Source organism: Leiobunum rupestre, chromosome 1 (assembly GCF_980474605.1).
Source record: "Leiobunum rupestre chromosome 1, qqLeiRupe1.1.hap1, whole genome shotgun sequence".
Taxonomy (NCBI): domain Eukaryota; kingdom Metazoa; phylum Arthropoda; class Arachnida; order Opiliones; family Sclerosomatidae; genus Leiobunum; species Leiobunum rupestre.
Genome location: NC_143384.1, coordinates 37765356 through 37785729, shown reverse-complemented (window position 1 = coordinate 37785729; position 20374 = coordinate 37765356). Strand labels below are relative to the sequence as shown.

Below are 20374 nucleotides of genomic sequence, written 5' to 3'. Positions count from 1 at the left end.
AAAATATTTATATTCCTTGTGCTATGGAAGGTTACCATGGAAACAAAATGTAACGAATTAAAATATCGATTTGCCAAATTCAGGAAATAGTAATCATAATCATAATTAGCTATGAAGTTGATGACGCGTTTTTCATATCTCACGAACAAGGCAAGGTTTCATTAAAGAAAATACGTCTATGGCATTCTTATGAGTGACTATGTTACATATCATGTTATGGATTGCATCTGAAAATCAATGAGAACCTACAAAGGTTCATGTTTCCAGCAGGTTAGGTATAATAATCAGCACTACGCTAGTCCCAAATCATCTAGCGACTTTTAATGCTTTTAAATCGGGTGGTATTTGAATTCTTTCGTTAGAGATGTTATGTACTTCTGGTTATGTACTTCTGGTTATACTGGCGTGATGTAGAACCCGTAGAAAAGTCAAGATTTGAATATTTGAGAAACTTGGACGGTATCACATCCTGTAAAAGTTTCCCCGGATATCAAATTTAAAGTTTGCTTCTGGAAGAAATAAATATATCCTGTATGAGCTTCAAATATCGTATCGCTTTCGCGGACGGAAAAAATATTAAATTTATTTTAAGAGCCAAGTACTCAGATAAGGGTGTAGCTGCATTAAACCAATTTCAAAGTTTTTCTTGTGAAATATTATAGTTTAAGGGTTTGTTGATCTCATCGAGTTGTATTGAGAGGTTCCCATTCTTAATATGCTACTTCCTTGAACTCGGCGTTGCTTCGACATTTTAGATGTAACTGCATGCCTTTGAACTGGGCGTTGTTTTCAAACTTTAGATAATAAATAAATAAATAAATAAATAAATAATAACTAGCTAGTCTAATACCCAAGGCACCACCTTAGGCCTAAGTCATCATGCGACTTTTGAAGCCCTTAATTCAGGTGGCCGGGTTACAATGCGTAGGAGGGTGGTGGCAAGCCCTACATGCCACGAGATCGAGCCAACAGCTCCCTACACTAACTATTACCGTTAACCTAGACCAGTTTTTATGGAAGGGGAAACCGAAGAACTCGGGGGAAAACCCCTCAATCCAGTGGGGAGAGAACTTGCAAACTCAACGCAGAAGGAGTTGTTCCGAGTTTTCACCCAGTAAATGATATTCCTTGAACTCGGCGTTGCTTCAACAATTTAGATGTTACTCAACGCCCTTGAACTTGGCGTGGTTTTCCAACTTTAGGTATAAATGAATTTTCTTGAACTCGGCGTTGCTTCGACGATTTAGATGTTACTCAACGCCCTTGAACTTGGCGTGGTTTTCCAACTTTAGGCTTTAGGTATAAATGAATTTTCTTGAACTCAGCGTTGCTTCGACGATTTAGATGTAACTGCATGCCTTTGAACTGGTCGTTGTTTTCAAATTTTAAATATAACTCAACGCCCTTAAACTCGGCGTTCTTTTCAAAGTTTAGATATAACTGGAGTACCTTGAACTAGGGCTTGATCCAAACTTTAGATGTTGAAATTGACGTAACTCCCAACTTTTAGGTGTAGAAAATACCTAGAACTGGCCCACTGGGCGTTGGTTTCAAGTTTTGAATATAAGCCCAACATTGCTTCCAAACTTTAGATGTAACCGAACAACTTTGAATTTTTTGTTGTTATATATTTTAAATTTCACAGGCTGCTTTCAAACTTTAGATATAACCAAAACCACTTTGAACTTGTCGTTACTTCCAGCTTTTAAATTTAACCGATTCATTGAACTCGGCGTTAGTTCCAAATTTTAGATGTAATCAAATAACATTGAACTCGGCGTTGTTTCCAATATTAGATGTATTCAAATGACATTGAACTCGTCGTTATTTCAAAATTTTAGATCCCATCAAATAGCATTAAACTCGGCGTCGCTTCCAAATTTTAGATGTAAGTAAATAAGATTGAACTCGTCGTTGCTTCCAAATTTTAGATGTAAGTAAATAACATTAAACTCGGCGTCGCTTCCAAATTTTAGATGTAAGTAAATAAGATTGAACTCGTCGTTGCTTCCAAATTTTAGATGTAAGTAAATAACATTGAATTCGGCATTGACTGCAACCTTAGATGTAGTTAAAATATTGTCCTTTACCAAAATGGGAATCTAATTTATAAATGAACGACTGTTACCAGAACAAACTGGAGCATATTCTAAAAATAGAACCCGTTGTAATTGATTCAACGAACATTCGGAAACCCGAACCTCGAAGATAAGCCTCTTAACGGAAGACGCCATTTGCATCCTAGTTCCAAACAACTTGTGTCTTAACTCGCAAATCGAATTAAAGAAAACACCGTGAAAAGTAAAAGTGCTCGAAAATCCCGAAAGCCACTTTGGCAACAAGCTCCGCCTTTCGCCTTTAACGAGCTAGATCGAAGTGACCGTGGAAGTAAATGAACGGAGGTAACCCTAGAATACCTCAAATCCAGAAACTATAGTCTACAAATATCGTAATTCGCTACTTTGAAACCAAATTTACAATTGATTAATAATAAATGTTATTTATTTTTTAACTATTATTAAATTAGGTGTTACCAAAAATGTATTTATTTCAACTTCGGGATAATGACTAACAAGGAGACATCCTGAGATGTTTATCCCCGATTTTTTTTCAAACTCGGGGGTTAAGTAGACCTTCATGTACCTTGAAAGCTCCTAAAGGGAAAAGTTTCAATGACCGTTCATTTTTCCCTGGCCACGAAAATTGTTTTTCACAACTCAAGTTTCTCTACGTAAAATAGCATGGCAAAATCACGGGTTGTAAGGGTAAACAAATTGAAAAATTAAAATTTGGTCAAAACAATTGGGTAAAATTTATAAAATTGGGTAAAATCGATAAAAATGGGTAAAATCGATGAAAATGGGGTAAAATCAATAAAATTGGGTAAAATCAATAAAATTGGGTAAAATCAATAAAATTGGGTAAAATCGATAAAATTGGGTAAAATCGATAAAAATGGGTAAAATCGATAAAAATGGGTAAAATCGATAAAAATGGGTAAAATCGTAACGGTCTTACAATCCGTGATTTGGCCTCGGTATTTTACGTAGAGAAAGTTGAAACTTGAGTTGTGAAAAACATTTTTGGTTGCCATGGCAAAACGAATAACTATTGAAACTTTTCCCTTTTAGGAGCTTAACCCCCTAGTTTGAAAAAAATCGAAGAGAAACACCTCGGGATGCCTCCTTGTGAGTCGAGGTGATCTTCAGCGTTGCCTCCAAAACTGACTTTTTCCGACGCGATTTAAAAGTAGAAAAATATAAATTCTTGGTGTTATTTTAGTGTTATTAAATTGAGCAACTGGTCGTAGATGTCCGGTGCAATGGCGAATGTTATAGGACACTATAAAGCGACTAAGCTTAGCAACCGTTCCCAATTTCATTGGCTGTGGATTACGTCATTTTGTTTCATATTCATGGTCTTTGAAATTCGCGAATAAATGGCTAGGCCTAGTTTATAGCATTGTTATGGTTAATTTAGGTTAGGTTAGGTTAAGGTAAAGGTTAAGCTTAGACCAGGCTGGGTTTATTTTAATGTAATTCAAGCTTAGGCCAGGCTTGGTTAGGTAAAGGGGAGACCAGACTTGGTTAGGTTACGGTAGATTAAGCTTAGACCAGACCTGGTTAGGTTACGGTAGATTAAGCTTAGACCAGACCTGGTTAGGTTACGGTAGATTAAGCTTAGACCAGACCTGGTTAGGTTACGGTAGATTAAGCTTAGACTAGACTTGGTTAGGTTACGGTAGATTAAGCTTAGACCAGACTTGGTAGGTTACGGTAGATTAAGCTTAGACCAGACCTGGTTAGGTTACGGTAGATTAAGCTTAGACCAGACTTGGTAGGTTACGGTAGATTAAGCTTAGACCAGACCTGGTTAGGTTACGGTAGATTAAGCTTAGACTAGACTTGGTTAGGTTACGGTAGATTAAGCTTAGGCCAGACTTGGTTAGGTTACGGTAGATTAAGCTTAGACCAGGCTTGGTTAGGTAAAAGGGAGACCAGACTTGGTTAGGTTAAGTTAGGTTAAGCTTAGACCAGGCTTGGTTAGGTTACGGTAGATTAAGCTTAGACCAGACTTGGTAAGGTAAAAGGGAGGCCAGACTTGGTTAGGTTAAGGTAGGTTAAGCTTAGACTAGACTTGGTTAGGTTACGGTAGATTAAGCTTAGATCAGACTTGGTTAGGTAAAAGGGAGACCAGACTTGGTTAGGTTAAGTTAGGTTAAGCTTAGACCAGGCTTGGTTTATTTTAATGTAAGTTAAGCTTAGGCCAGTCTTGGTTAGGTTAAGGGAAGACCAGACTTGGTTAGGTTACGGTAGATTAAGCTTAGACCAGACTTAATTAGGTTATGGTAGATTAAGCCTGGATCAGACTTGGTTTATTTTAAGGTAGGTTAAGGTTAGACGAGTTTTGGTTAGTTAGGTACGGTGACCATATTTGACCAATCAAAATTGGGAACCGTTGCTACGTTTCGTAACACGTGACACGGATGGAGTAATTCCAAAACATATCAGAACCAAATTTGAAAACGTTTCCTCTTGGTTTATATTTTGGCCGCTACACGTGGGTAATATAAAATTTGTCGTCCGTAGCAAACGACATCGCGCAAAAGGATAAAAAGAAGACGATTTTTCCTCGGCTTCCCAAATGATCCCGCCGCGAAGCGCCACAATATACCAATATCGCTCCAAAACCGCGTCCTAGGCCTCGGCAGCGAACGCGAACTGAGAGGACAAGGACTTTTGTCTCCGGCACGGATCGGAATACGAAAATAGTATCATGCCGGCGCAACTGGTCAACAACAACAGGTTGTGTGACGTCAGCGCCCTGTTAGACGAGCGCGGCCCGGATTGGTGGACTTCGAAACCCCGCGCGAAGAAAGTTCGAATCCGGGACGCAACTATGGAAACCGACGGCAAATCGAAGCGAGCGCCGGGAGGGGGCGCCTCCGATCGCCCTGACAAACGCGCTGCCACCAACAAGTTGACTCAGCTGATGGACCGGAAGGAAGCCAGCACACCTCATCCGGCGCTCAGGACGCAACTCAGCATCGAACCCTACGACATCATCTTCAAGGTAAAAATAATCTGGATATATTACTTTTTACAGTGTTTGTTCATTTTCTAAGGTTTATTTTGAAGTTTGTTGAATTGATTTCGGATTATTTTTTAAGATTTTTTCTTTCCGAAATGTGAGGTGGGTTTAGGCATTTTATCTTCACTTGGAGGTTGATTGTAGTGGGATATTTTGGTTATTTTATATAAGGTTTTCGGTAATTTGTTTTCCAAAGTATGAGGTTTATGAGATTACATTGTGTAACAACTAGTGGTGGTCTATCTCAGGTAATTTTTTTGATATTTTTAATGCATTTTAGGTACTTTTTTATTTTGAAGTGTGAGGTTTGAAAGATTAGTGGATTAGTGGATTTTGACTTGTTTTGATATGTGGGTATTTTCTAAGTTGTACGATGATATTTTTGGATTATTTTTTTTATAATTTTTAGGAAATTTGTTATTTCGGGAGTTTAAAGTTTGGTAAAATTACAATTTTTGAGTTTTTTTTAATTGTTATATGTTTCCGTATTGGGTGGTTTTCATTGAAAAGTTAGGTTGTTTTATCCATATATAACATATCTCTTACACTATACATGAAACACAACACCTTCGTAGGCTCGAGACCCTTTTGAATGTTCGTCAATTTCACGATAAATCACTGCTCAAAATTTAAATTTACCGCATGTAAAATATACATTGCCTTAGGATATTTTCTTATTTATAAACAATATCTTTTCGTTGTAAAATATACATATATTAATATTATATATATATTAATATTATATATATATGAATATTATATATATATATTAATATTATATATATATTAATATTATATCTATATTAATATTATATCTATATTAATATTATATATATATTAATATTATATATATATGAATATTATATATATATATTAATATTATATATATATTAATATTATATCTATATTAATATTATATCTATATTAATATTATATATATATATTAATATTATAATAATATAATATAAATAATGGAAACCTTTCACCTGTAAACCAAACGTCGTGTTTTTGTTAAGCCTTAATATGTCAAAAAAAAGATACCTGGTTAAAGGGAAACACTTGTTGCATACCATACAGGTCCTGGCTCTCGGAAATATTACTTCTTGGCGATTTCCTTGAAGCAGGTTTATTTAAGCTAGGAGCAACAAACACAGCACCCAACACAAGGAGAACGCAACCCGTCAAAAGTCTTGCATTTTCTTGCGTACAATTTTCATTGGTTAGACGCTTTAGCGCCCGCTGGCGTCGGAAGGGGGAAATTCGGAAATTGTCTTCCCCCCGCCCGTAAATTGTTCATTGTAAAGGTTCGTCCAATGAAATTTGTACGCAACACTGCGTTAGCGTGTTTAAAGGCTAGCTGCGTTCTCCTTGTGTTTGTTGCTCCTAGATTTAAGAGCCTATTGGTTTCTTCCGTAAAGCATTTTGAAAACCAGCGAGATAAATATTTTAAATAGTAATTAAATATATTATATATTAATTGTTTGTCAGGAAATTAGCTTTAGAAGTTTAGTTAGACGCGTAGGGTGAACTTGTAGGAGGTGCAAGTTACCTCTACGCTCAGCTACAAGTTCCCCCTACACGTTTTCAAGGTGGTTAATTAACCCATCTATTGTTAAATTAAATTTATATTAGTCATTTTATCAATTTGTTTGTCCCGATTAAGAGGTCTGGTACGTGGTTGATGTGGATTTAAGTTTTGCCCGTAATAAGGTAGTCTTTTTACTTTGCAATGTTGTAAATTTTTTTGATTAAGAAGTCCCAGCCACCTGAACTAATGGCTTTAAAAGTCACTAGATGACTTGGGCCTAAGGTATTAGCCTCGCTGATTATTATTATTATTATTTTATTTTTATCAAACTTTTCATCGATGAATGTGATAGCTTATTTCCTTTTGATCAAATCTGGAGTAAATGAACCGAAATAAATATCAAAGAATTTTTTAAAGATGAAAGACCCTAGCTTTAACCCCCTTTTAAAGAAACTTTCATTAAAATTATAGATTTTCTAGATATAAAAATAATTTACCTTAAAAGTCTAATTATATTTTTTTATCCTAATCGAAATTTCGTAATTCTTTTACATATGGTCCGTGAACGAAGATATCTGTAAAAGGATTAGGTACCTTTAATTTGGAATACCGTTTGCCGTGACGCGAGAACGAAATCGTTCCATTTTAAGCCCTGTCTCCCGTTTGCCATGTCGCGAGAAGGAACGCGTTCCATTTTAAGCCCTTTCTCCAGTTTGCCGTGTCGCGAGAAGGAACGCGTTCCATTTTAAGCCCTTTCTCTCGTTTGTCGTGTCGCTAGAAGGAAAGCGTTCCATTTTAAGCCCTGTCTCCCGTTTGTCGTGTCGCGAGAACGAAATCGTTCCATTTTAAGCCCTTTCTCCCGTTTGCCGTGTCGCGAGAAGGAACGCGTTCCATTTTAAGCCCTTTCTCCAGTTTGCCGTGTCGCGAGAAGGAACGCGTTCCATTTTAAGCCCTTTCTCCAGTTTGCCGTGTCGCGAGAAGGAACGCGTTCCATTTTAAGCCCTTTCTCTCGTTTGTCGTGTCGCGAGAACGAAATCGTTCCATTTTAAGCCCTGTCTCCCGTTTGTCGTGTCGCGAGAAGGAAAGCGTTCCATTTTAAGCCCTTTCTACCATTTGCAGTGACGCGAGAACGAAATCGTTCCATTTTAAGCCCTTTCTCCCGTTTGTCGTGTCGCGAGAACGAAATCGTTCCATTTTAAGCCCTTTCTCCCGTTTGCCGTGTCGCGAGAACGAAATCGTTCCATTTTAAGCCCTTTCTCCCGTTTGCCGTGTCGCGAGAACGAAATCGTTCCATTTTAAGCCCTTTCTCCCGTTTGCCGTGTCGCGAGAACGAAATCGTTCCATTTTAAGCCCTTTCTACCATTTGCCGTGTCGCGAGAACGAAATCGTTCCATTTTAAGCCCTTTCTACCATTTGCAGTGACGCGAGAACGAATGCGTTCCATTTTAAGCCCTGTCTCCCGTTTGTCGTGTCGCGAGAAGGAAAGCGTTCCATTTTAAGCCCTTTCTCCCGTTTGCAGTGACGCGAGAACGAAATCGTTCCATTTTAAGCCCTTTCAACCATTTGCAGTGACGCGAGAACGAATGCGTTCCATTTTAAGCCCTGCCTCCCGTTTCTCGTGTCGCGAGAAGGAATGCGTTCCATTTTAAGCCCTTTCTCCCGTTTGTCGTGTCGCGAGAACGAAATCGTTCCATTTTAAGCCCTTTCTACCATTTGCAGTGACGCGAGAACGAATGCGTTCCATTTTAAACCCTGTTTCCCGTTTATCGTGTCGCGAGAACGAACGCGTTCCATTTTAAGCCCTGTCTCCTGTTTGCCGTGTCGCGATAACGAACGCGTTCCATTTTTAGCCCTGTCTAACGTTTGCAGTGACGCGAGAACAAAAGCGTTCCATTTTAAGCCCTGTCTACGACAGTATTCCGTTTTGAAGTCGTGAGTCCCTCTAACGATTTCTTGGTCCATAAGGGTTGAATAATTATTCTCTGAAGTGTCAGTGCTATTTGAAGTGGCGGCTGTCGACGTAGCCTCAAGTGTCCGTTTCGAGAGCTGAAGAGAGCCGACAATCTATAAAAATACAATAGCCATACTCGAAATAAATTTCTACTTTTTACTAGTTCACCTTTGAAGTTGCGCTTTCTTTAATAAGAAAATTTTTCTACTTGACGATATATTTTTAAAAAGTTTTCAATTTCATAATAATATAATTTTTTTTCACATTTTCTATTTTATATTTTAAATTCAGTTCGTAGGCCAGTAAATTTAGCTTAAAGTCGCAAATATTTTTGTCAATTCAAATTAGGGGCATTTCGCGAACAATGTAACACAAAATATCGATTTTTCGACATTTGGAAAGACCCCCCCCCGAAATTTCGTCACAAATACTGTAACCCCCCTCAGTTATTACAGCACCATAACTTTAAAATTATAAAATTTATTTCAAAATGAACATATTTATTAGTTTCAGGGTTATCTGATTAAAATCAATTTTATATGAATCAGTGATTCATTGGTTTTATTTTATTATATTTCAATGTATTTATGAAAATGTTGAACCGTAGGTTGCCTAGCAATATCATTAGGTGTTTCCATAAAATAAAACAATAATAAAATAAAAGTATAAAATTTGGTTTCTCCGCGTCACGAGCTTAAGCTTTTTAGCACTTCATTGGCACGCGCTTTTCGCACGTGGACTTCAAATTTCAAAATCTTTATTGACTCGAGCGCGTGCACTCTATCGTCAATAACTAGAGTTGTTAATTTTCTGGAAAAATGATATGCTGAAAAATTCCCGTAAAATTTTCCGAATTGCGTAAAATATTCCGCAAATCGAAAAAATAGAAAATTGAAACATAAATTACTTTATAAGGCTTTTTAATATTTTCTCGATATAAAATGTCTAATAATAGTAATCATACTACAAAACATTAATAGTGTTACATTGTTAATCAGTTTAAAGCTAGTCTAGAGATTTAGTTTTACTTTTAGATTCGAAAAAATTAGGCGAAAATGCCGCTTTATTTAAATTTGCAAACAATATTAGACTAATCATGGAATGAAAACTTTTTAATTTTTTTCGGGAAAAATACATACAACACTATCAATAACTATAGCTAGTGAGGTAGAAAACACATTCATGTGTCCTCCCGTATTTTATAGAAACACCTATTGGTAACTAAATTTAGTTTTTAAATAGTAATTAAATTTCATTAAGATTAATTTAAATTTAAATTTACATTACCTCTATTATTAATCAATTTAACCAGAAAAATAGGCTATAACTTCAAAGATCAATAACAATCAATTTAAATCCGATTTAAATCAAATAAATCTATTTTGTCGATTTGAAAAATGTCGTTAGAAAATCGACAATCTTGATGATTTTATCATCATACTTTAATAAATGAGAAAAACAAATTGGAAATGTACTTTAAAATAATTTATAATTTAGGTTTCGGTCTAGAATGACAATATATGACGTAACAATTGAGCGACCCCCTAATCCCCCCCCTGCAGAATAAACCCCCTTCGCCTAACAGCGTTACGTCATTTGTGAAATTCCGGAAATAGGTATTTACATCTATGCGCGATGTATACCCGTCTAGAATAGACACAAATTTCTTACAGGGAAACCAACATTTCGAAGGAAGCCGTTAGAGGTTTTATTATAACGATTTTATTAATAATAGATGGCGATAATTTACACTTTTTATCCTTTTTTATGTATATTACAAAAAATATAAATTCTAACACTTTTTTAAAGAAAAGTGAAATTTTGGAAGAAATCCACATAAAAAAGAAACACGAATCAAAATTAATATTTTACTCAGTTTTTAAATAATATAAAATTTCTACATTTGAGACCATTAATATGGTAGTGTTCTGCCATAATATTCCGTCGACAGCGATCCCAGCGGCCAAAACTCGAAATTCATTGATCGAACGTTCTATTTAATATTCCCATTAAGCAGCTTACAGCCGCTGGCAGAATTCGCTTCAGCGTTTTAACGGAATGTTGTCGTACACAACTGTAGCGCCGCCAACCAATTCCGAAACGAACTAGAATCTACCATGATCTTCGGCTTCCTCGATTTAAAGTATCGAGTCCCTCTACAGATGTATAGGTTCTCCGGATATTTTTCTCAATAAGCTAGAAAAATGAAATTCGGTATATACACACTCAGATATTAATTTTGAAAAATTCAAGCGACTTAGTTCTGTTTGCTTTGTCCGAAAACTAATCCATTTCGCATTAAAATGCATTAAACCGAGGCTTAGGGGCCCGTCCCAACTTTCATATTAAAATTTTCAATGCGCAAGTCTTAGGGTATTTTTATATTTTTGATAATATTTCGAAAGACCACTAAGAAACATAAGTTATATTTGATTTTTAGACCCGTCAAACAAATGTTAGGGTTCATATTTGTTAATATATTAATTAATATAACTTAATTAAAATGAAATGAAATTTCCAAATCTTCTTTCTTTCGCGTAAAGGCAATGTTGATCGGCGATTCCGGAGTTGGCAAAACGTGTTTGCTCATTCGATTCAAAGATGGCGCTTTCTTGGGAGGAGCTTTTATCTCGACGGTTGGAATCGACTTCCGGGTATGAATGTCGTCACTTCCGTCCGCAGAGTAAAATTGCGGAGAAACATTGTACATTTATTTTTATCTAATAAAGTGTCGATTTCTTCAGCGTAATTTGAATACTAAATTTAAGCCGAATGTTAATTGCTTAATCGAATCGAATTTTAAGTATATTTTGTTTTGTAATTTCAGAATAAAGTGGTCAATGTGGACGATTTCAAGGTCAAATTACAGGTACTTGGAATTGATAATTTTACTAAAATAAATAAATTTAAAGCAAGTTGTGGCTCGACGTGAAGTAGCCCTTTTTTCAATTGATGTCGCTATTGTCGAAATAAAAAAAGGCGGTACTTATAGGTACCCCTCGCGTTGATTGGATCGTTTGTAAATTGTTCAATTACATAAATTACAGCAATTATAAAGAATATTTTTACACGGGATATATAATTAAGGTTAAAGCCCATTAAATAAAGTATAAGTTGTCTAAATATAATACTCTACAATGGGTCTCTGACGACGTTTTCAATTGACTATTTTCAATTTTAGCTTCCTTTGCCATTAAAAGATGGCACCACGCGTTTTCGAAGAATCGGATAGATTAATAGCCATCTCTAATAATAGTGGCCTTTTCATAATACAGGTGGCAATGATAGAGCCGCCATTTGCTTTAATAATTAGATGTTCAGTAGGAAACTACTATCCGATTTTGTGATAGTAGCGATTGAAAGCACGTATCAGAAGTGTATAAAATACCTCTTTCGAAAAGAAGTAACCATATACGTCATACAAAAATGAAATATGTACCTGAAGTCGTATTTTTTTACTTCATCAAGCTCAGAATGTTTATTACCTAATAATTTATAATTAACAAATTACCTTCCACTAGGATATGTACTTATTAATTTATGAAAACGTTTACAGAAAATTAGCCTTTTCAGTTTACAAAGAGCCACGTAACGGCCACCGTAAGAAGCTCTTTAACTGTTGAATTTGCGTCTGTTAAGCTGACGATCAGTCGCAAAGCGTCTGCTTAAGCGACGAAAATCCAGCATTTAAAGAACTTCTAACGTTGGCTACTACGTGGCTCTTTGTAACCTGAAAAGGCTTATTTGAATTGAAATATGCGTACAATTAAGACGAATTTGTCGAAATAAGTACTCATTCTAGGGTTAAGAGTAAGAATTGTGTTGAAATAATTGCTCCTCTTTTAGTTACAGATTTAATTAACCGATTTTAAAGAAAATGTTTCTTTGAACGACGAGGTACTCCTAGAGATCGGCGTTTGAATAAGAAATTATCCAATTATTTATTTTATACATAACCGCAAATTATCCAAAAAATATACGAAAACAACGATTAATTTTGCATGTTAAATCGTTGTTTATTCGTATAAAATGTTCATAAAAACAGTTAACCAAACTTTTTATGGTTAATCGAAATTTTGGCGGTTAATTTATTCGTTCCGCGGACCTCTAGGTACTCCTGACGTTGTTATTAAAACTGCTAGAGCGCTTTGCGGGAGCTTTCGAAGATGCGTGTTTCAAGAGAATAACGTTAGCGAGAGAAAATATTATATACTTATGCTCTTACGAATTTTCACTTACCTATAAATGGCTATAGTTCAATCCTGGTTTGATTTATTGTGTATAATTAATAGCTATTGGTTTATTTCGCGCGCAGATCTGGGACACGGCGGGCCAGGAGAGGTTCCGCAGCGTGACGCATGCCTACTACCGAGACGCTCATGGTAATTTCAATCCAATTTAAATACACTAATTCCGAAAATTACTTAAAAAAGGTAATTCCGCGCGCTAGCCTTGATCTAACTACCTCTATATAAAATCGTTTTCTCTATGAGAATTCGATACATCAAATTTTAAGCTGTAAAAGATACTACACTTTCATCTAAGACAACGGGGGGATTTTGTCCGGGGGATTTTGTCTCATTACCAATTCCAGGGCCCCCACTCGAATCTAAAATTTTGTATAGGAAAAATAGGATTATATTTCTAAAAATATAGGACTTTTTACGACTATTTTTACAAAATTATAGGATTTTATAGGACTATATTTGCTATATTATTTACTAACTTTATGCATTTAAAAACCAAATCTATATTTAGAGAAATAAATCTTTGATTTTCACTTAAAAAATAGAAACTATTTAACCATTTTATCACAAAAATATACTAGTAGCTAACAATGTTAACAATAACAAAAATATAGACTAGAAGGACTTGGTATAGGAATTTATCCTATAGCTAAATCTAGCAATTTCACTGCGTGGTTGGATTTGAAATGAGCAAAATATCAAAATTATAGGATTTTATTTGACTTTTTGGGGATTTTTGCTAAAAATATAGGATGTTATAGGACATTTTTGAAAATATAGGATTTTTTATGAATTATAGGACCTTTGGGGGCCCTGTGATTCGTTGTTGGAGACATAATGTAGTAAATCGAAATATACTATTGTAGAGAGGTTAAGCTAAGTCCGGGTTAAATTTTAACTAGTGTTGTAAGACGGAAAATATTCCGGAAAATGACCAAGGCCTAATTTCCGTAAAATTTTCAGTATTTTTCCGAAAAAAAAGAAAAAAGTTTTAATTCCATGATTATTCTAATATATTGTTTGCAAATTTAAATAAAGCGGCATTTTCGCCTCATTGTTTCGAATCTGAAAGTAAAACTAAACCTCTAGACTAGTTTAAACTGATTAAGAATGTACTATGTTTACTGATATTAGACATTTTATATCGGTAAAAAGTTAAAAACATTAAAAACCCTTTAAAAGTAATTAATGTTCCAATTTTTTATTTTTCCGATTTGCGGAAAATTTTCTGCATTTTATTTTTCCGGAAAATTAACAATACTAATTTAAACGGAAACTTCCGATTGCTTATTAGCAAAGCGCCGCGAAAGCCTAAAGGTTCCCGTTTAAACGTCGGGTGCTTAACCTCTCTTTTATTTGCAGCTTTACTTTTATTATACGACGTCACAAACAAAATGAGCTTCGACAATACAAGGGTAATTATAGCGTGCGTCAAGTTAGTAAGAATTCTCGCTTTTTCTCGAAAGAGGGGAAGTATTCCTAAATTATGGATCTGTTTTATGAAATTAGTTCTTGCAAGAATGGCCAGATTATTTCTATTTTCTGGAACTGATTTAAAATATATTTCTTGTCGAGAATAGTTAGAATATTTCTATTTCTGGATCTGATTTAAAAATTAGTTCTTTTAAGAATAAGAATATTTCCATTTTCTGGATCTGATTTAAAAAATATTTATTTTAAGAATAGTAAGAATATTTACGTTTTCTGGATCTCATTTAAAAAATATTTATTGCCAAGAATAGAAAGAATGTTTCTATTTTCTGAATCTGATTTAAAAAATATTTCTTGCCAAGAATAGAAAGAATATTTATATTTTCTAGATCTGATTTAAAAAAATATTTCTTGCCAAAAATAATATGATAATTCCTAAATTTTGTATCGGTTTTTCAAAAATATTTCTTGCAAGAATATTCCTGAATTCTGGATCGCATTCTAAAAATTAGTTCTTGCAAGAATATTCTTAAATGATGTCCCTGCATTTAAAGTAAACGTATCGCTAGTATTCTTCCCGACTGGACGCGCAACCGATGAGAAATTAATCTTTCTGGGCAAAGCAGCGCTAACTTTTAATTTTCTGTATTTGCGCCGTCAAAGGCGTGGTTAGGTGAAATCAACGAGTACGCCCAGGATGACGTGGTCATCATGCTAATCGGGAACAAGGCGGACTCAATGGCCGAGCGACAAGTCAAGTTCGAAGACGGTGAAAGGCTGTCCAGGGTCAGAAACTTCTTTCATATTTTAAGCAAGTGTCGGCTCCTTAGCTATTCGGGGTTTGCTCGTGATTTCGTTGGTAATAATAATAAAAATCAGCTAGGCTAATGACCAAGGTACAACCTTAGGCCCAAGTCATCGAGCGACGTTTAATGCCTTTAATTCAGATGACTGGGTTAAATTTCGTAGGAGGGTGGTGGCATGAAGGCCTTGCCACCACCCTCCTACGAAATTTAATATAATATAAAGATAAAGATAATATCATTGAGTTGGGAATAAATAGAGGTACAACTAAATCTGGCTGGCGCGGGACCAAATTCGTTCCACAAGGAGACTTTATCAACTTTATCGTTCTACCGTGGCGGCATCTGTCTCTAGTGGTGGCAACTATATTTCAATTGAATATTTTCACGAATCTGATGCGAAATTGAAATGTATGATTTCTCGTAACAAACAATACTTTGAGGTTGTTTAAAAATAATTTTATTCTGTCAACACGATCCTTTTTAACTAAAGTTACGATGAGTTAGCTAATAATTATTTATTTTTAGCCATACAACTTTACAAAATATAGATGGCGCTACCGCCTAATTATAAAGATGAATTTCGTACAGTCATATCGGAACAGGTCCCGCGAAACCATGGCAACCGGAATCGTAATTGTAATTCTAGCAGTATTATTCCTAATTCAATGGATAATATAGTCTTCGTGCCTTCATGCCACCAAATACAATATAATCTTTTATTTGAAATATTTTACAAGTCATGGCGATAAAATTTAGATAAAATAATAAAATAAAGAGTCTAGATACTTCATGACTAAAATTTAAAAACAATTATTTAAAAGGGCGACCTTTCGGACCGTGGTCTCTTTTCAAGCCAAGAATTAGAAATGAAACTAACATTTCACATAAAATACACTCAGACATTATCTCATTTTAGATTTTTTTTAACCTTATCTTAAATTTTCCCCAATTTTTTATTTCTATCTGTCCTCTATCCTGGTTTAAATTTCCTTCATTTTTTATATTGCTTCTTTAAAGTTCCTTTTATACCAATGGTTTTCTTTTGATAATATTTTTGCATTTTCCCACAATATCTTATGTCCATTATTGTCATTTATATGATTAGCTAGGCCATTTTCTAGATTTAGTTTTTTCACTTTTTCTTTATGCTCATCTATTCTTTTTTAAACCTTCTTTTATTGCAATTACAAGGTATACCATAAACTATTCCTGTTTCTTTTAATATTTCCGTTTTTGGTTTATTTTTTAATAACATAGTTCCTAAATTTCCAAATTTATTATTAATAAAAGTTATGTAGGCCAAACTGAAAGAAGGTTTAAAAAAAAGAATATTTTAATTTCAAATGTTATATTAAAACAAACCGTTGGAAAAATATTAAATTCGCCAAAAGGCGCCGGGAGATGGCGACGTGTCAAGAAATCTTGTTCCGCATTTGTATGGGTAAAGGGGGTAAAATGTATTAAAGAAAACTATCCCTGTAGCTAGGCCCGTCTTGAAGCGATCGCCATGAACCCACAACACTATCCTGATAACTGAAATATTCACCATGACAACGAAAATAAGCCACACCCTCACGAGCAAGCTACCAATATAGTTTTCGAAAAAAGTTGATAAAGCGACAATGCCCTTTTTTCTGATTGGCTATTTGCAAATGTCGTCTTAACACAAATTACATTGACCTTTGTTAATATTTTTTATATGGGTTACATAATATACGTTCGAGTTAACTTGATTTAGTCTAGTTTGTTTATAGTACTCTACAAAGGTTAACTGGAACTTTTATTATTCTGGGTAAATCGGTATTTTAGTATGAAATGTGACCAATAGATGGCGGTCGAGTCGCTTTTCTACTAGAAGCACTTTCGAGAACCGTTATGGCAGAATTTTTTTAACTTTATAAGGGAGCCGATGCCCGATACTCGCTTTAACCAAGAACGTATTTATTTCTACTTCGCGAGAATGACTATTCGCGACCGAAACGAGTCTAGGTGGCGCAACGGCGCTAGCTTCTAAGAGGTGGCGCCTACTATGATCTAGCGTCAGCCACAAACAAATCAAAAAGTCATAAGAACGTTTTTTTCGTAAACAAACTTATCAAAATAATCTAACGATGCAAAAATTATATTAAAATACAAGTATTATTATTTATAAAGTCACTTTTACGAATAACTAATATCGTCTGCTTTTAGCCGCAACCTATCTAGGTTTCAATGGCGACCCAAAGGGGGCGTAGCGATAGTTTTCGGTTGCGAATGCAGGGAAGATTTTTAGCGTTGCTCCCAATCCCACTCAAGCTCAGGAAGCTCCTCCCCCCTGAACAAAATCAGTTCAGGTATCTCAGTGGTACCATGAATCTAACGGGGGAATTTGGACCATGATTCCCACAGATCGTCTCAGGATAGTCGTTCTCCATAAAGTAGAAATCAATACGTTCTTGGTTTAACGTAAAACAATGTGAAATAATGGAATGAGAATGGTGTGTGATTGCAGGAATACGGAGTGGCCTTCATGGAGACCAGTGCCAAAACGGGCATGAACGTTGAATTAGCCTTCATGGCTGTAGCTAGGTGAGACCAGATTTCTATAATTATCCTATCACGGACGAAGAAATCTTTAGAGGGACTCGCGACACGGTATGCGTTGCTTAAAGGGAATATAACCTCAGGTGTTTGATGTGGAACACCAACGTTTGCAGCTCTGGGCGCTCTTGCCTTTGGCTTTAGAAATGTTTGGCGCCACTGTACAGGGTAATTTGAAAAATTGAAGTCATCTTCCATAAAGATTGCAGGTTATATTCCATTTAGTTGTTTGAAATTGCCTCTCTATTTTACCCGACTTTAACACAACCTCGTTTTTTCGAAATGAACTAGAATTTCCATTGACCTTTGCTTTTGAGGCAGCGTAACCAATCCCTCTACAGATATCTTCGTTCATCGGTTCATAATTATACAGACGGCTGTTACAGAGGGGCTGATCACTATGTGTAATTAGTGTACACTCTACCCGTAATTAATACGCAATTTCGGCGTAATCTTAATTTACTCCGCTGAATCCATGTATAAGCAAACTCTTAAGTGATTAGCTCTTCAACCACTCTCTAAAACTCTGTACACCGCAGTGGCGGCCTAAGGGGGGGGCGGGGAGGGGTGGTCCGCCCCGGGTACCAGGGCAGCAGGGGGTGCCATCGGAGAAGCTCAAGGGGGGGGGGGTGCAAATCAGAACGATTAAACTTGAAGAAGACGGACCCGTGAAAGCTTCTGCACGGTCCTGGGGGGTGTCACAAACCACTGCCGCCGCCCCGGGGACCCAGCCTCCTTAAGCCGCCACTGGTACACCGATTACAGTAATTTTAAACTGAGTACAACCAATGGCAATGCTAAATCTGTAATCGGTTACAACCGAAGTTACAGGCTTATACACTGATTACAGTCAGAGCGACATGCGTGTACGCCGATTACAGTCAGAGTTGCATGCTTGTACACCGATTACAGTCAGAGCGACATGCGTGTACGCCGATTACAGTCAGAGTTGCATGCTTGTACACCGATTACAGTCAGAGTGACACGAATATACACCAACTACACTCAGAACACGAGTACACACCCTTTACAGTCAGCGCGACGTGAATGTACACCGATTACAATCAGCGCCACGAGTGTACACCAATTACAATCAGAGACACGAATATACACCGATTATAGTCAGAGCGACATGCGCGTACACCGATCATAGTAAGAGCGACATGCGTGTACACCGATTACAGTCATATGAAACTGAATACCGCGTTTGGTAATGTTCAATCGGTAATTAGTTACGTAATAACTTAAGTACATTGAAAACTACAAGCGTGTACACTAATTTCGGAGATTGATCAGTCCCTCGACTTTGGCATTACATTTTCTTTTTAACGATGATAAATATATTTGCACCATAGGGAGCTCAAATACCGGAAAACGAGAAACCCGGATGACCCGAAATTCAACGTGACCGAGTACGTCAGGCAAGAAAGCCAACGGAATAACAGCGCTTGTTGCAGCAACGGATGACTGTACTGTATTTAGAAGCACTTTCATTTCTTCGACCGACTTCAGTTTTCATTTCTACATTAACTTAGGCGAGACGAAAAACTGGGTTTTTAATCAAATTTAAATACTAACGGAGAAATGCTAACAAAACATTATAACTTAATATTGTTAAAGATTTTTAAATTATATCTTGGTTCCGATACTGAGAAAAAATAGTCCTACGCTTCAGATACTCCAAAACGTTTCGTTGTCAGTGTGAGTGGCGATTCTTGCGCGTCAATTTGTAAATCCCCTCCAGGAAAGAAAATATATATTCAGGTTAAAATAGCCGCCAACTTTAGGTTTTTAAAATAAAATAGACGTTTTTTATATAACTACGGTACTATAGGAACCAAAGAAACCCGCTAACCTTTGTATAACGTTGTTTTTATATATACAAAATTAACCCCAAAATATTTAAATCGATTTAATAAAAAAATATAAACATATAAATGGTGCCTATGAAAATGATAATTTCGCTAAAAAATACGTTTCGTCACTTTTATCTAAAAAACGTTATTGTCTAATGGAAAGGTCTTAGAAAGTTTTGGAAGTGAGATATTGCTTAAGTTACTTCTGGAAGCACAAAACGTCGATTTGACCTCAATTACAGAAATTATAAAACGTGTTTTGACTTTTGACCTGTTGATGGAAAAAAATGGTGATATTGACTATATATAATTATTGTTAACGACATTGTTGATATTCTAATAATCAAATTAACAAAAAAGCAGCAAATGTTTGTATAAATCTATGTAATATTTTAGACTGCTTGCGTTGTATTATAACAGAGGAAATTCTATATAAAGGCAGTGTTTGTTAAACGTGAAAATCAAGTTTGATTTACTTTCGTCAGAATCTTTTTCTGGAGCGTACTCACCTATCTCTGCCACATCACGAGTGTCAGATCCTAGTCGGAGGCGCGCCATCTAACGACCAGTAATGGAAATAACGTAGTATTTAGCACGTCAATTACGGTAAATTTAATAAAAGCCTCTACGCAATGTTGCCCCACCTATTCAATCTCATTTTATTAATTATTTATAAATTAATTTATTAATTTCATAATTTCTTTTTAAAGGGGAACGGTCAAGCTTTAACCAGTTAGATGGCCCTATAGCCAAGGATAACCCGTTAAAAACTAAAATTAATGCCGAAAACCGCATCAAAAAATATTAAGCGGTTAATTTTTAATAAAATAAAGAAATTTCGTGAAATTGAAAAGCGCACGTCCACTGCGACACCTGGTGAGAAA

At 35.8% G+C, this 20374-nt stretch overlaps 1 protein-coding gene across 1 annotated transcript in view; it reads left to right on the top strand.

Moving 5' to 3' along the window:
* The window catches only part of LOC149962303 (ras-related protein Rab-37-like), a 106641-nt gene extending 86609 nt beyond the window's left edge, over nucleotides 1–20032 (top strand). The window contains exons 4-9 of the mRNA XM_090179575.1: nucleotides 11398–11439; nucleotides 12886–12952; nucleotides 14180–14232; nucleotides 14912–15034; nucleotides 17546–17622; nucleotides 18990–20032. Coding sequence (XP_090035701.1) covers nucleotides 11398–11439; nucleotides 12886–12952; nucleotides 14180–14232; nucleotides 14912–15034; nucleotides 17546–17622; nucleotides 18990–19101 — 474 coding nt within the window. The 3' untranslated portion in view covers nucleotides 19102–20032. The remainder of the gene's footprint in view (nucleotides 1–11397; nucleotides 11440–12885; nucleotides 12953–14179; nucleotides 14233–14911; nucleotides 15035–17545; nucleotides 17623–18989) is intronic.
* Nucleotides 20033–20374: the final 342 nt, after the last annotated feature.